The 17,644-nt window shown below is 37.1% G+C and overlaps 1 protein-coding gene across 2 annotated transcripts in view; it reads right to left on the bottom strand.

The window, feature by feature from the left end:
• TRAPPC9 (trafficking protein particle complex 9) overlaps positions 1–17,644 on the bottom strand; it is a 964,950-nt gene that overhangs the window by 475,254 nt on the left and 472,052 nt on the right. For both annotated transcript variants that reach the window (XM_027844988.1, XM_027844994.1), the window contains one exon: positions 4,409–4,551. In XM_027844988.1, coding sequence (XP_027700789.1) covers positions 4,409–4,551 — 143 coding nt within the window. The remainder of the gene's footprint in view (positions 1–4,408; positions 4,552–17,644) is intronic.

The raw sequence follows: 17,644 nt of genomic DNA, 5'->3' as shown, positions 1-17,644 counted from the left end.
TATATCTCTTATTTCCTATCCCTCCTGACTCCTCTACTTTACTTCTACCTACTACCTTGCCCTCTTATTACTTAACCTACCCCCCCCCCCCGGCTCTTCTCATTCTCATTAATCTAAACACCTTTCTATACCCCCCTTTAACCTATTCCCTAACCCTCACCTCTAAAGGTCCCCCTCCCTTATCCTCACTCCCCTCCCCATCCCCTTAGTGTTTTATTTCTTTCTGCATTTAGAAGATATATATGTATTCTTCCCTCTTGAATCCATTCCCAAAGAAAATAGGTTTCTGGAATTACCAGCCTTTCTCCTCCATCAAATTTCTCTGTGTCAGTTCTTCCTCTCACATCTCATTTGTATAAGATAATTATTCTTTTTAGCTGTCCCTAAACAGTTTTATTTTTAAAAATCATATCATACTCAGGTCTACCCCAATCTTTCTTATGAACTACCCAATTACTAATAACAACCATAGACATATGTTTTACATTTTATATGCACAAAATGTAAATAGTCCATCCTCATGTAGTCCCTTGTAATTAGTCTTTTGTATGTACTTATATTTCTCTTGGCTCTCATATGTCAAATCTTCTATTAAGTTCAGATTTCTTTTATAACAAAATTCTGAAAGTTTGACAATTCTTTAAATGTCCATTTTTTTTTCATTCAGGACTATGCTTAGCTTTGCTGGGTATGATAGCCTTGGACAGAACCTCAGTTCTTTTGCTCATCAATATACAGTGTTCCAAGACTTCAGTCTTTCAGTGTCACCACTGCTAGGTCTTGTATGATTCTAACTGTGGTACTGCCACATTTGAATTGTTTTTTTCTTGTTGCTCATAATACTTTATCCTTCAGCTCAGGATTTTGGAATTTGACTATGATATTCCTGTGGGTTTTCCTCATAGGATCTCTTTCAGGTGGTGATTACTGGATTTTTTCTATTTCTACTTTCCCCTCTTGTTCTAATGCTTCAGGACAACTTTCTTTAACTATTTCTTGTATTATTGTATCAAGATTCTTTTTGTGATCACAGCTTTCAGGTAGTCTGATTATTCTTATGTTTCCTCTTCTTGGTCTGTTCTCTAGATCAGTTGTTTTTCTCATGAAATGTTTCACATTCTCTTGTATTTTTTCGTTCTTTATATTTTGCTTTATTATTTCTTGATCTCTTGCAACTTTGCTGACTTCATCTTGCCCAATTCTGATTTTCTTTTTTTGTTGTTATTTTTTGTTTTTTGTTTTTTTTTTAGGCAATTGGGGTTAAGTGACTTGCCCAGGGTCACACAGCTAGTAAGTGTCAAGTGTTTGGTCTGAGGCCAGATTTGAACTTAGGTCCTCCTGACTTCAGGGCTGGTGCTCTGTCCACTGTACCACCTAGCTGCCCCCCAATTCTGATTTTCAAGGAGTCATTTTCTTCCTTAAGATTCTGCATAGGGGCAGCTAGGTGGCGCAGTGGATAGAGCATTGGCCCTGGAGTCAGGAGGACCTGAGTTCAAATCCAGGCTCAGACATTTGACACTAGCTGTGTGACCCTGGGCAAGTCACTTAACCCCACTGCCTAGCCAAAAAAAAAAAAAAATCTTCTGTATCTCCTTTTCTAATTGGTTGACTTTCTTTTCATAATATTCTTGTTTTACTTGGATTGTTCTTTTTTTAAGTTTTTCCTCAATCTCCCTCATTTGATTTTTAAAGTTTTTTTAAACTCTTCTGTGAATTCTTTTTGGGCAGGTGATCATTTGACATTGCTCTTTTGGGTAGAAGAGGGGTTTTTTGCTTCAGTATCCTCCTCTGAAGATGAACCCCAGTCTTCTCTATTCCAATAGTAACTCTCTATGGTTGGATTCTTTCTCCTTTGCCTGTGCATTTTTTTGTGTGTGTGTAGCAGCTTAGTTTTGGTAATCACCTCGAGTTCTGGGGTATAGGGCATGGTGCCTCTGGCCTCAGATCCTCCTTCAGTTCTCCCCTCTGGCCTGGAACTGAAACCAAAACTTCCAGCTTGCTGTAAGTGCCCACAGGCAGTGACAGCATCACTCCACTGCTTCTGCACCTGGTATGTGTCATTCCTTCTCACCCCCTGCTGCGTCCCTTCAGCACAGCTCGGTCTGGCATTCCTCGTCAGCAGAGGTTCCCTTAATCTTCCTGGGCTCAGACACCCAACTCCCCTCACTGTCCCAGGAGTAAAAGTCTGTGGCTGGGGCCAAGGCAGCCTTCCAACCCAGTTAACCACAGGGTTTGCCCTTGTGGTTTAAGCAGACCTAGCCTGGAGGTGTTTACTCTTCACGGGGACCAAACCTCCTCCTGGGATTTGTCTTCAGATCTTCCCTGGTTGCGAAGGACCACTATTCTGCCCCTACTTTTATTTATTTTTACTGTTCTATGTTTGCCCTTAAGGCTTACTTTATTTCTCATTTGTGGAGAAAATCTACAGAGCCTGAAATTTTCAAACCTACTCCGCCATCTTCTCAGAACCCTCCCCTATGCTCTACTCTTGTCAGAATATTATGCTTAGTTCTAGGTACCATAGCTTAAGAAGGAAACTAGTGAACTAGAATATGTCTAGAAGACAGACAATAGAGTGTAAAGAGTCTTAAGTCTATGCCACATTACAATTAGCTGAAAGAACTGAATGTGTTTAGCTTAGAAAATGAAAGATACAGGGAACATGACAGATTCTTCCAAGTATCTAACATATCTCCTTCATGTGGAAGAATGCTAAAGGACAGAATCATGAAAAATGGATAGAAGTTGAAAAGAGGTAAATTTAGGTTCAATGTCAGGAAACATTTCCAAGAATCAGAGCTGCTCAAAAATGAAATTAATTGCCTAGAGCGGTAATGGGTTCCCCTCCTTGGAAGTCTAGCAGAGGCTGAACTACCAATAGCAAACCCTATAGTGAAGCCTTCTATGGAATCTTTGGACTAGATGGCTGAAGAGGTGCTTCTAAATCTCAAATTCTGCGATTCTAGGTATTCTCTCCAGTGATGAAGGCCAAACAGCCTCCATGACTTTATTGTATGAGGGCTCATGAGCTGCTGTGGTAAGAAACAAAATGTGTCACATGTTGGCCACCCAATCATGAACCCTTTCATATTTAGGAAGGTTGGTCTTCCAATGTTGGAAAGTTATTTATTCATATGGATATTAATTAGAGAGTGTGACATACTGTGTACAGAATTGGTTTTGGCTACAAGAATACCCCTCTAACACACATTGGTTGTATGACCCAATATAAGTTGCTCTCAGTGTTCAAGACAACTTGCTAAAACCATGAATGGCAGAGCAGTTGCTGATCTGCATTGCTTAGATGGAGGTTCCATACTACAAGTTCCCTAAACCAGTGAAATCAGACATCAAAAAATAATCTACATTATTAATACTATTTTAAATTTATATGATGATAAATTGTTTGGAAATTATCTCAAAGGTATCTTCTGCCTTTATAAATATATGAGTCTTTTACCTCCATTCTACACCTTTGCCAAGATGGGAGATCTACAGAAGTGGAACAATGAGATGCATTGATCAATTTTGTTGTGGTTTTTTTTTTCTTTTCTTTAAAAAAATGTAAAAAAATTTGTTATATAGGATAACTCTTTCAAAGGAAGAAGAATACTGGAAAAAATCCTAGTGACAAAAATAAGAAGATGTCAATAAAAATTTATTTTAAAATATGTCTTTTATCAGTAACATATAATAGATCTCAAGGAGTGTGTTATGGCAAGATTCTAGAATAATAATAATTATCACTAACATGTATGTTACACATTTAAAGGTTTACAAAGTGTCTTACTACATATCTCATTTGAGAAAGTATAGATATCACTATTCCCATATTAGAAAATTGAGTCTCAGAGCAAGTAAATGACTTGCTTATCATCACATAGTTGATCAATTTAATGAAGATAAAATTTAAACTTGGATCTCTTTAACCCCAAACCCAAATGCTTTATCAACCAGATGATGCCATATTATGTTTTTCAGTCATTTGACTGGGCTTCAAAACTACTCCAAATGAAGGGCAAAATTTTTTAATGTCAAACTCAGTGGTCACTTCCCCAATGATGCCTTCCAAATCACCCCTCTCACCTTCATACAAGCTATACCCAATCTCCCTCTCCTCAAATTTCTTATAGAACATTTGTGGACCTCCCCTTTTCCCCTGTCACATTTTATTTTCTCTTATTCTTGATTATGTATCTGATTCTCATGGCTAACTGTATACTGCAGAAGGATGGTACTGGGGGGGTTACATCTTTGTATCTCTAGTGCCTAGAACAGTTCCGGACACACAGCAGGCACTTAATAAATATTTGTTTATCAAACTGGAACAATGAGAAGATGAGTATTTAACAGATGACTAAACATGACGAAGTTAATAAGGAAGAAGACTTTTGAGGGCTAAGTTTACCTTGTTGCAGGCAGTGTACTAACTCGAGTGAAAAATACGGATGGCTCAGCTTCCACATGAATCCCCAAGGAGAGGTTCCTGTAATACCCATCAACATGGCCTGGGCCCCCTGAGTACTTAAAATTCAGGATGGCTTCTAGTGTCTAGAAGGAAAAAGAAAGAAACCAGAAAAAAATTAGAATTAAAATAAAATTTAGTAGTTAAACAGTTAATTAGTATTATCTCTTCAGGATGCTGAAATCTTATAGACAAGATGTAATTTGAAAAACTTTCCTCATTGCACCAGAATTTCCTAGTTAATAAACCTAAGCTAAGCACTGCCATGATTCCCTACCACAATTCCCTTTACAAGTCACATTCTTAACTATACATCTGTAACTAGAGGTAGGGATCAGTGTAACCCATTGCCCTCTTTGGTAAAGCTTTCCATACTTAATCATCACTGTCATTAAGTTGTTACATAAAGGGCACCTAAAACTCTGACACTATATTTAGAGATAATTTATTTTTTTTTTATTTAGTGGGGTTTTTCATTTACCCACACAATTGAGAGTTAAGTTTGTTCAAGAATATTCAGGAATTTTCAGATTTGCTAGTGCCTTATCCCAAAGAAATCATTGAGAATTTACTTTGAATTCATTTATATGTATACATGTTATTTCCACCCAGAAGACTGTAAGCATCTTGAAAGAAGGGATCATTTCATTTTTGCTCTGTATTCCCAGTGCCTGGCATGCAGCAGGATCTTGGTGGTTGGTTGTTGTCATTCTTACTTGAAAAAGATCAAAATGATGTCATCATGCCAGGGTCAATGTACAATGCGTCTAACTATGGCTGATCAGACCAATATGAGCTCAGAAGGTTCTACCACAGGTTGGGCACAAAGAGTCCATAAAAGGCATGGTGATGTCTTTTGACTCATGCATAAATTGGATTTAAGTGAGGCAGGGTTGTGTAAAGTCATTAACTTCTCTCTTCCAGAGTCATCAAAGTCCAGTGGTAAGACAAAAGTCAAGACAACTGGTGATGGCCTGGGATACAAATTCTAACGGATGTCTAAGGGCTCCACAGTGTCTGCTTCTGTCACCTTCATGGCCCATTGGAACAAATTGTTCACATCTGCCTATTCCTCTGGGGAAGTTTTCACATGCTAAGAGTAGACATCCTCTCTGCCCAAACTCATTGAAGGATTTGAGGCCCATCAGTTACCCTCAACCTAGTTTAGCTATCTGATGAAATGGTTTTTACCAGGTGTGCCGCTACACATGCTACAGCTTTTTGGAGTTACAGGTAAGGGTTGGGTGGTAGGTGAATATCAAAGGTGGAAAGCAGCCTAGAATAAAGGGATCAGCAGTCCTCATACCAGAGGTGTACTACTCTTCCCTAAACACCTATCTGCCCCAGTAGGATCTTAATATATTAAGCAGGATCTTAATAAATGTTAATTGAATGAATGAATAAACCAACAAAATACTGGGTGAAGGCAAAGGTGGGCAAGTCAAAACTAAATGAGAAGTTCCAAAAGGGTTTTATAGAGGGACAGCTAGGTGGCACAGCGGACAGAGCACCGGTTCTGGAATCAGGAGTACCGGAGTTCAAATCTAGCCTCAGACACTTCACAATTACTAGCTGTGTGACCCTGGGCAAGTGGCTTAACCTTGATCACCTTGCCAAAAAAAAAAAAAAAAAGTTTCATGGAATAGGTGACAGTTGATTTTTTTTAACCTAAGTTCAGAATTTTACATTGATCCCAAATCCCAACCTTGGCTAGATTTTTTGCCTATGTTGGTCATTGCTGAGGATCATAGGTTTGCAGAATTTATTGCTGGAAAATAATTTAGAAATTATCTATTTCAAGTCCTTCATACATATGAGAATACTAAAACCCAGAAAGGTTAAATAATTTTTTCAACATCACATACATAGTAATTAGTCTGGCCAGGATTGAATCCCAGGTCCTCTGACTTCAAATATGGTACTATTTGCATTATGCAATACAACCTCCAAAACGGTAATGTATTCCCAGAGATTCTAAGAAGAATCCCAGATCCTCATGATAAAAATATTCATCCTTCCTGTTAATGCCTCTATCACCTTTAACAAAGAACAGGTACTCATTTCCAATTAATGATAAAGCTTCCAAAGGTAATACCTCAAGCATAATTCCCACTGGCTTTCCATTTACTAGCATGTAAGGGGCTCACATGACTCTTTTCTATGAGGAATTTTTGACTGAAAGATGGGCAGAGGAGAAGAGACAGGGGGAGTGTGGGAGTATCACCGAGAAAGTGAAAAGGTGGGAAGGGGAAAACTGTGGGTCTTGAATAAAAAAATTTAATAAGGCCACAATTTTATAAAAAGCCTTGGCATTTTATTTTTGCTCTTAAGTATTTTTATACTCATTCTTCTGTCAGTTCCGTGTATATATGTCCCGTTTCTCCAACTCAGAAATAAATTCTTCAAGGGCAGGAGTCATACATTCTCTATGTTTTGGAATAGCAATAGTAAGAACTGGCATTCTTAGAGCACTTTAAAACTCATAAAGCATTTTCAAATTATTTTTTCTTATTTACTAGTGTCAGCAACTACATCAAATAAGGAAAGAGCATTAGGTCTGGAGTCAGAGAACGTGGGTTCAGATCCTAGTTCCACTCTTTACTGTGATATCAAGCAACTTGTTTGACCATTCTGGGCCTAAATGTTCTCATTTGTAAAATGAAGGAGGTAAATTAGATTATCCTTCAAGGTAGGTAGGAAAAGCAGGGATTCTTTTTACAATTTTACAGAGAAAGAAATTAAAACTCTAACAGGTAAAACGACTTGACTAGGGTCACAGAAAAATGACATACCTTGAAGTCAAACCCATATTTTCTGACTTCAGATTCACACTACACCACTGCCTCTGCTACCTCCCAGGGTGGCTCAGTGACCACAGCTCATATTTCCATAATGATTCAGAGGTTCACAGAGTGCTTTCCTATAATAACCCTGTGAGGAAAGTAGTGTAAATATTATTGTTCCCAGCTTATTGATGAGCGGAATATAGACTCAGGTTGTGTCTCCAACAACCCAACTAGGATCTGATCTCCAAACTCTGGCTCTCTTTTCACATCTAGTATTCTGAGAAAAAAACAAAAACACAGCACTCAAGCTCAGAGGACAATGTAGCCATGGCATGCACCACCAGTGCATTTCTCATTTCTCATTCCTCGTAACCAAATGCTAGAATCACAGAACCATGAGCATGAGCTGCACAAATTTAGACAGCTGACACTGCCTTCAACAAATGTGTCACTTCAGCCAGAACATCAACATCTGAATGAAAATGTGATGATGCACCCTTGCCCCTCTGCATTCAGGGTTTAAAATTCAGTCAAACCTTTCAAGCAAGAGGGTGTGAGTTTGTTTTGTATTGAATGTTTTCATTGATTTCCTTCTTCCTAATTTGTAATAATGCAGGCAGGGTCAGAAGAGTTTCAAAAAGAAACTGCTAGAGTGTGTGTGTGTGTGTGTGTGTGTGTGTGTGTGTGTGTGTGTGTGTGTGTGTGTGTGTGTGTGTGTGCGTGTGTGTGTGTGTGTGTGTTGGGGGGGAGGAGAGAAGAACCAGTCAGTGAATGAAGAGATTTCTATCCTTCATATTCTGATTTCTTAAAACCATAGAATGTTAGCAATAGAAGGGATCCTAGAACACAGAATGTCAGCAATGAAAGGATCCATAAAACTGAGAATATATGAAATTAGAACATAAAATAAAGAATGTTTAGAACTGGAAAGGACCTTAAAGATCCTCTTTTCTAATACCAGCATTATAAAAAGGAGGTTGAGATGTGACATAAAGCCAGTTAGTCATTATTCAAAGAAGTCTAGATAAAATATATAATGAACTAAAAGTGACTCTCTCTTCCTAGTACCTATTACCTATTATTTAAATATGTGTGCATACCTACATGGCTAAGAATCTGTGTATGTATAGGGATATATATTTGTATATTGGCAGATAGGAGGAAGGAGGGAAGGAAGAAAGGAAGGAAAGAAGGAAGGAAAGAAGAGAGGAAAGGAGAGAAGGAAGGATTAAGTGCCTACCATGTTCCAGGCAGTAATTACTATCTCATTTGGTCCTCACAATAATTCTGGAAGATAGGTGCTATTAGTATCCCCATTTAAAGCAGATAATGTCTACTAGGTTTCCCATTTTGGAAGTCATTAACATCAAGAAGACCTCTCTGGCATTGCACACATACACTTTTAAACTCAACTTCTATTTATCAGAAAAAATCTAAACTGAATTGCCCAGTTAACCTGCAGGTACTATGCATATCTAATGACAGTATCAAACACCAAAAGACCCTGACAGGCTAGCCTGAACTGAAACTAATAAAATGAAAATTAATAGAAATAAAAGTAAAAGTCTTGCATCAAAAATGCAAATACAAGATGGTTAACAGAGAATTGATATAAGATAAGCGAGGAGAGGATATGAAAGCAATTAGATACCATCGATGAGATCAAGACCCCAGGCCTAAGAAAACCATAGCGTTGGAATCTCAATGTCAGAAGGCACCTCAAAGGCCATGGAGAGGCCAACATGCATGTGACGGAGAATCTTGCCTACAATATTCCTGACAAGGGATTATTCAGCTTTTGTTGGAAGATCTCCAGGAAGGGGGAATTCACCAGTTTGAGAGGGAGCACTCTTTGTGGTAGCTCTAATTGTTTGGAAAGTTTTATGTATATCAGACCTAAATCTGCCTGTCTGTGACTGCCACACATTGGTCCTGGTTCTACTCTCTGGAGACAAGCAAAAAAGGTTTAATCTATCTTTCACATAGAAGTTCTTCAAATACTTGTCCCCCCTTTCTCCACATTAAATATGTCCAGATCCTTCAATCAATAATTTTATAGCATGATCTCCAATCCCTCAAATTCCCTGGATGAAATAAGAAATACAATATCATGTTTATCTCCCTTCTGAATTCTCTCCAGCTTATCAATGTCTTTCCAAAAATATGATACTCCCCTTATCATCCCTCCTTCATTTCCTTTCTGCCCAGAAAAGCAAATAATGAATTCTCTCTTTTCCTGAAGTGAAATCTGCATTTAGTTCCGATTGTAACCTCTAATCTTTGGAACCATATTTACTGTTTCTATAGAATTTATTTTTATAGGAAATTAGGATTATATATTAATCAATTATATAACAATCTATAAGGGCTCATAAGCATATAATTTTTTAAAAGTTTACAAGGCAGTTTCCTCACAACACCTTGTAAAAGAGATAGTGCTAGTAATAAGAGGCTCATTTGAAAGATAAGAAAACAGGTTCAGAGGGTGACTTATACATATTTACAAAGTTAGCATCAGAGATAGGATTCAAACTCAGGTCTCCTAGCTCTACATGAAGGACTTTTCATGATGCTACATATGCCTTGGCTTCTAATCAAGATTCTATGAACTTATTTATAAGAAAAAAAAAACAACTAAATTTCCCTTCTCGCAAGACCTTATAATCATGCTGGGAAGTATAAAGAAGAGAACAGTATGATAAAAATTGGAGTAAGACTTATAGAAGGGTTCTGGTTGCACCTGCTGAGAAAGAGACTGGATATGGGTTTTTGTTGTTGTTGTTCATTGTGTGTTTTTCCCAAAATCTACAGGATAACTTGGATCAATCTGTAAGGAAAGCCTAATCTAAAACAACCATATTTACGGGAAATATAGACTTTTGGGTCACTCAGGCTTACCCCAAACCGGTAATCTCATCGTAACTGACCTAAGTGAGAGTTTAACTGAATTAGAGGAATAGTATTACATAGAAAACAGCCTCATTCACAAAGATTTTTTTAAACCATCATAAAAATGAAGACAGAAAAGTTATTTTTTCAAAGCCAATCACAGGAAGGCATTATGATACAATGGAAATAATTCTGGGTTTTGGTTTTTGTTTGTTTAGTCTTTGTTTAGTTTTGTTAGTTTTGTGTATCAGTTCTTTTGCCTTCAGAAGAAGTCATTTCCCTCTCTCTAAGCCAGTTTCTTAATTTGTAAAATAAGGTGGGGCTAGACTACATGACCTCTAAGGTCTCTCCAAATGTGATCCTAAGATTTTGTTTAGGGAGAAGGAATGTAGTGGCAATCAACTGACAAATGACTGTAAAACATTTTGACACAGGACATAAGGCCTAAGTATCAAGGAGGAGCACAACCAAAGGGAATGATTCTGTTTTCATTCTTTGAGTTAGTTGTTTCTAGACACTCTAGAGAATGAAGAACAGAAGATGTAATTACCAAGAAACATACCAGTCTAATTTATAAAAATCACATAGGGAAGAAAAAAATTTTGTGAAGTTAGGGAGACTATTCCTCACTTTTCCTCCTTTCTAAAACAATGAAATAAAAAGCCCACCTAGCTTCAATAAATTTAAATATTTTAATAAAGCCACAGGAAGGGCTTGAAGGCAGAAGGCTGTTTTGCTTTTATTTTTTCCTTCATAAAGTAATGATTATCTGTGTACTAATCTGTCACAAATCTTCTATTTCCATGTACACATTCAACTTCTTATTTTAAGGAAAAAGAATTAGAAAACTAGCAACAGACTAGGACTTAAAGGCTTAAATAAAAACTTAGGGTTATAATGGAAGTTATTTATATTTTTTCACAAATCATCTTACACGGAAGACCAACTTTCAAAGGATGAAGGTAGTAATATTGGGTTTTCCAAAGTTATGCCATTAGAATACCAGTTCCTCCAATTCCTACCAGTTCAATTCAAGATACATAAATGCCTATGTTGAACAAGGTCCTGGACCCCACCCTAGACATACAAATATGAAAAGTGACATGGTCCTTGACTCTCAAGGAGTTTACAATCTAATAGAGAATATACAGATAGACATAACAGAAAATAGAGGGTGCTAGATAGGTCCAGCTAGGATGGTTAGCTAGGTGACACAGTGGATAGAGCGCCAAGCCTACATTCAGGAAGACTCATCTTCCTGAGGTCAAATCTGGCCCCAGGCACTTACTAACTGTATGACCCTGGGCAAGTCCCTTAACACTGTTTGCCTCAGTTTCCTCATCTCTAAAATGAGCTGGAGAAGGAAATGGCAAACCATTCCAGTATCTTTGCTAAGAAAACCCCAAATGCAGTCATGAAGAGTCAGACATGACTAAAATGACTGAACAACAACAGGTAGATTGAGAGAATATGCTCTATGAAAATTTTAGATGAGAGAAATCAATTGTAGCTATAGCAATCATGGAAAGTTTCATAAAGTAACCCCTCAATTGTGGCATGAAAGAAGAGAAAGTTTTCAGTGGTCAGTGAAAGGAAGTATATTGTAGTACAGCCTAAGAGAATGTATGAAGGAAGAAGATCAAAGCAAGATTAAAAAAAAATAGTCAGGTCAACTGTTGGGACCAACAAATAAGGCCTAAATGAGAAAAACAAGAAGTCATAAAAGACAGACCGGATTCCAGACACAAGGAGCAACATGGGGTAATGTGCTACCCTTAATGGTTTTAGCCCTCCTTCAGAACAACATCCTGCCTTACAGAAAAGCACAGATAACAAGATACTGATGAGGGAATAACAGGTAGGATGTGAGTCAAAGTTACGTTTTAGGAGAAATGAGGATAAACCATGTAAAGCAATCCAAGCTACCATGAAAACTAACACAGTAAGGTATTGAACTCTGAAGACATAGGTTGGAGATACAGTAGATTCTTTCTTGGTGTTTGGCATTGAAAGAGAGGATATGAGAAATGAGAGAAAAGCTGGTAGGTATACTGGGGTCAAATGAAGGAGTTTTGTATCTGTTTTTATTTTTTCCCCAAGGATGTGGTAGAACTGGGCGTGTTTTTAAGCAGCAGGGAAAAAGTCAATAGATAGGGAGAGAGAGAGGATGAATAAAAGAAGGAATGATTGATGAGGCAAGTTCTTGTAAGAGACCTGGGTGTTATGAGATTAAGAATACATAAGGAGGGGTTAACACCACATTCTACACTCTGTTGGGAGGAAAATTGCATGATGTGGCCTTGATTTTCTTAGTAAATTGAGGGAAGGCTATTTGTTGAGAGAAAAGAAAAAGTTTCAGGGGTGTGAGGAGAGAAGGAAAGGTTTAGAACATGCATTGAAAGGAGTAAGGCCATCAATGAATGAAGAATCAGTTTTTCTATGCAGCAACGAAGGCCCCTAGAGACTAAAGAAGAGGAATTTGAAGTGCACCATTACATAACTTCCTCCAAAGGCATTTAATAGCTCCAGAATACGAATTAATAAGGCAGATTTTGGAAGACCCAGGGTGAGAATTAATAGGACATTAATAGCAGAAGGACAAAAGTGAAAAGGAGTCAAGGGTGAAGGACAATATATAACCAATAAATTGGCTCAACAGATGGAGTGTGAGACTTAGACTCAGGAAGACCTGAGTTCAAATTCTGCCCCAACACCTCCCAGGTGTGTGGCCCTGGGAAAATCACTTAACCTCTCTTAGCTTCAGTTTTCTAATCTATAAAATAGAGAACTAAGAAGGCAGAGAATACATATTTATTAAGTGCCTACTATGTGCCAGCCCGAGGTAATGGGGCTGGATTTATAGATATGAGTCATATAGTACAGATGATAATTACATACAAAATATCCTGAAATTATTCCTTTTTTTTATTTAGTAAAGTAAGGCTTGAAATGTGGCAAGAATAATAACTTCAATTTGATCCACTTAGTAACTTTGAATTTAAGGGACAAAAGTTCAGCCATTGGTTGGTAACCACAGGATTTGGTGTGGCGCCAATTTCCAGTGAATGTGATTCTAACAGTTTGTATTTAAGGTCAGTAAAACACTAAAATGAAAATAATGCCATTACTTTCCACTTAATTAGCACTTTAGAAAAAAAAAGAGAACACTTTCTTAGTGCTAATTAAACCTTATAAATGTCAGGTAACTACAAATTAAAATGTTCCAACTAGAATACCATACCTACAATAATATAAAAGGATGATCAATAGCAGTCTTCACCTGAATTCTTACTAAAGAAATAGCCACATCGTTAGATTTGCTATTTAGGTTAAAGGCAATGCAAGAAAGTTCATTCACATGAAATGAGCCCAATGCAGGTGTGAGAATCAATCCTTAAGATAGTGATTTCGAACCCTCAATATTGACTATTAAGGAAAACAATAGCACCAAAAATGAATGTTAGAGCTGGAAAGAACCTTAGAATATAGAATATTACAAAGAAATATGTAGTTAGAAGGGAATCACCAAACTTAAAATTGCAAGGGATCTCAGAGGTCATCTAATCCAAGTGTCCTACTTGGACAGAAATTTCCTCTACTAAATTGCTGACAAGTGGTCATCCAGGATACACTTAAACTAGACCTCCACTGAAAGGGAACTCACCAGCTCTTGAAACAATCCGTCACCAATGTGTAATTTTATTTGTTAGGAAGTTTTTCCCTATATCAAGCCTAAAACAATGTTAGCACATAAAATATAAAGGGTGGAAGAAACCTTAAAATACAGGATATCAGTGCTAGAAGTATTTGTATAACACAGGACAAAGAATGGCAAAATTGGAGGGATTTAGAACATAAAACAATATCAAAAATGGAAGTATTTAAATAATAGCATGTTAAAGGTAAAAGGCACCTAGAACACATAACATAGCATTTTTAAAATGAAAAAGATCTTATGTAAAAGGATGATAAAGTTGAAAGAAATCATATTCAGACTTTTGGACCAGAGCCTGTAGGTTTAAGGAGGGAAGAGAGTGGCGCACATGTAGGGGGAAGAATCTTATCTAGTTTTCCTAAGCAATCTTTAGTCTTTCTAGATTATAGGTGACAACAGCAAGAGTAGGGTGGGAAAGAAATCCTTCCAGAGACAGATGAATGTACAGCAGCCAGAAGTCACAGAGCCATAAATCACTATAGAAGGAAGACACACGAGATATTTAGTTCAACATCATTTCACAGACCAAGCTGCCAACAAAGGAAGGAACAGGACCACTAACAACAAAAGCAAAGCAGTCTGGCAACATTAAACAGTGACAAAAAGTCCTCTCTAGATATTTAAGTAACTTCACTAAGTATCATTGAAAGATTGTAAATTAAAAAAAAATATTAACTAATAACTTTAAGTTTTTAAGAAGAGGTTAAATTACGAACAATTTTATATTGTACATTTCAAACAAAATAGTTGAAATAATGTTTTGGCACAAACTAGTTGGTTGATAAATTCAATTATGTGATCATTTCTGCTAATGGCAGGTGATTACCCAATTTATTGCCAAGTCCTGTAGAGCTTACTTTGAAACATGCCTCCCATATGACTCATCCCCACTTGTCTTTTGACACTACCACCTCTCATTACTACAGTCTAACTATTACAGTAGACTTCTGGTTGGCTCCTTGTCTCAAGAGTCTCTCCACTCCAATCTACTCTCCACCCATCTGTGAAACTTATCTTCCTAAAATGTAGGTCTGACCATGTCATCCACTCCACCCATCCACAAAAGTCCAGCAGTTCCCTATTACCTCCAGGAAAAAATATCAAATCCTCTATTTTGCATTCAAAGCCCTTTATAACCTGGCCTTCATATACCTTTGCAATATTATTTATACCTTATTTCCTGCCACATACACTATTCAATAACAGAAACTTTTTTGCTATGCCTAAAACAAGACACTCTATCTTCCAGCCTTGGGCATTTTCGATGGCTATCCCCTTTGCCTAGAATTCTCTCCTTTCTCACCTCCATCTCCAGGCTCCCTTTAAGTCCCAAATAAAATCCCACCTTTTTCATAAAGCCTTTCTCAATCTCCCTTAATGTCATTGCCTTTCCTCTAGTGATTATCTCCAATTCATCCTAAATATATTTTCTTTGCACATAGCTGATTGCTTGTTGTCTAACCATGTAGACTCAGCTCCTTTGACAGTAGGAACTGGCTTCTGCCTTTCTTTGTATCTATCCCCAGTGACTGGAACACAATGTTTAATAAATGCTTATTTACTGACAGATTGATGACAACAACGATGACAATGATGATGATGATGTGATGAGGATGATGAACAACTCCTATTGAAATGACACTGTAGACTTTACAAAGTGCTTTCCTAAAACCAACTCTATGAAGTAGTAAAAATATTAGATTCATTTTATATTTAAAGAAACTAAGACTCATAGAAATTGAGGTTACGGTAGCTAGAAATTGCTTCTCTATGACAGTAGTAGAATATGAAAACAATTGATCATTGTCTTGGATCTTTACACTTAATCTTAAAGAAAGGAAAAAAAACACAGATTTAGAGAAAGTCAGGGTTGGAAAGGGTCATCAAGATAGTTTAGTTCAAACTCTTTGTTTCACCTGGACAGGTGAAGAGCTGCATCCAAGGTCACATAACAAGGTAATTGCTGAGAAAGGACTTATACCAAGGCCTTCTGCTTTCTAGTCCCAAGCTCTTCCTATTCCGTCATTATCTCCACTTTGGTAATCTCTCTCCAAATGAATGCCTCATCTGGTGTCATTATTCTTTCACTCTTGGCTCTTCATACTCCAGCCCAGACTCTCAGAATTTAAGAGACTTTAAAAGATAGAGTCCAATCATGTTATATTTCAAATGAGGAAACTAAGACTCAGTGAAAGCAGTAGAGGACAGATCTGCACTTGGATGTTTGCTCCTCAGTACTTAAATTTACCCTTTTGTTTTGTTTTGTTTTGCCTGTCTGATTACAATTTAGTATGGTTTAAGGTGAATTTAAGTGGAAACTCAAATACCACCACCCACCAGGTACATTTAGGTAAGATCTTTCAGGGAAAGGTGCTAAATTCAATTAAATCATCCCACATTTTTTTGTATATATGCCTAGAAGCCTGGGGGAGGGGAAGGTTATGATTTTAATAAATTTAATAAAACACAAATTCTAGATTAAATTATGCTGTAGTGATTTATTAGTAATCAGTAGAGTTGTACTCAAATTCATACATTGTTAGAAGCAATGAGCAATTAGTAAATTTTCCATTTATACTCATTTAGTAATGGGAATCACTATCTACCTACAGTAAGTAGTCTTGCAGATGTTGCTTATGGAAAATGTGAAAGGCATACACTAAAGTACCATGTTAGCCCCAGATTGGGACTTCTTGAAATAGATGTGCAGGCCATCCTGAGTCATATAATTAAAATGCCTGGGAGGAATAAATACTAGCATGCCATCAGTAAAGGAACACACTGGGAACAAGGCAGAAATGCAAAATGACCTCCTCAAAAGAACTGAAAGCTCCCATTAGCAAAGCTAATACATGGTACCAAATAACTCAATAGTATGACTGATGTGGCACTGCTGAAGTCACACAAACATATGATTATATGTTTCAAACATAAGAAGAGTTCTTCTTTATAACACTAGGATCTACATTCAGTGCTCTATCCAGTCTCTCCATGCCCAGTAAACTGAGGCATGGACTATTTATCGACTTCATCAGTTCAAATCAGTGGCAATACAGGAGGTAGTATAGCATAAAGTAAAGATCTGTAACAGGTTTGGAGACAGAAGAGAACCAGGTTCAAATCTTAGCTCTAGCACGTACCAGCTGGGTGACCTTGGAAATGCAATTTATCCTTTCTGAGCCTGCATGTCTTTATGTGTAAAATGAGTTTAATACACTTCCCATCTCACAGATTTATTATGAGAAAAGGTCTTTTTTAAAACCATAAAAGGCTATATAAATGTAAACTACTATTAATGGAAAGAACAAGTTCCGTTACCACTTTGGGCATCAGTGCATTCATCCATAAAAAAGGGGTTGCACTAGATGAATGCAAAAGATCTGATACACAATATTCTACATTTTAACCTTCTTTGTTATAAAGCCTCTTCCAGTTTTAACATTGAATGTTCTAACATTCACATTCTGAGATCCTTTCCTATTCACCTATGTCAATGTATGATTCTTTTTTTAAATTAATTATTTTTTTAAGTTTTCAACAATCATTTCCATAAGCTTTTGAGTTTTAAATTTTCTCCCCCTCCCTCCATAACTCTCTCCTCAAAATGGTGTGCAATCTGATATAGGCTCTACTTATACATTCCCATTAAACATATTTTTACATTAGTCATGTTGTAAAGAAGAATTAGAACTAATAGGAAGAACCATAAGAAAGAGGAAACAAAACAAAACAAAAGGAAAAAATAGCAAATAGTATGCTTCGATCTGCATTCAAACTCCATAGTTCTTT

This window comes from Vombatus ursinus, unplaced genomic scaffold (assembly GCF_900497805.2).
Source record: "Vombatus ursinus unplaced genomic scaffold, bare-nosed wombat genome assembly UNPS02005236.1, whole genome shotgun sequence".
NCBI classification, from domain to species: Eukaryota; Metazoa; Chordata; class Mammalia; order Diprotodontia; family Vombatidae; genus Vombatus; species Vombatus ursinus.
Note: the sequence above shows the minus strand (reverse complement) of the source record. Positions and strands in the feature narration are given on the sequence as shown.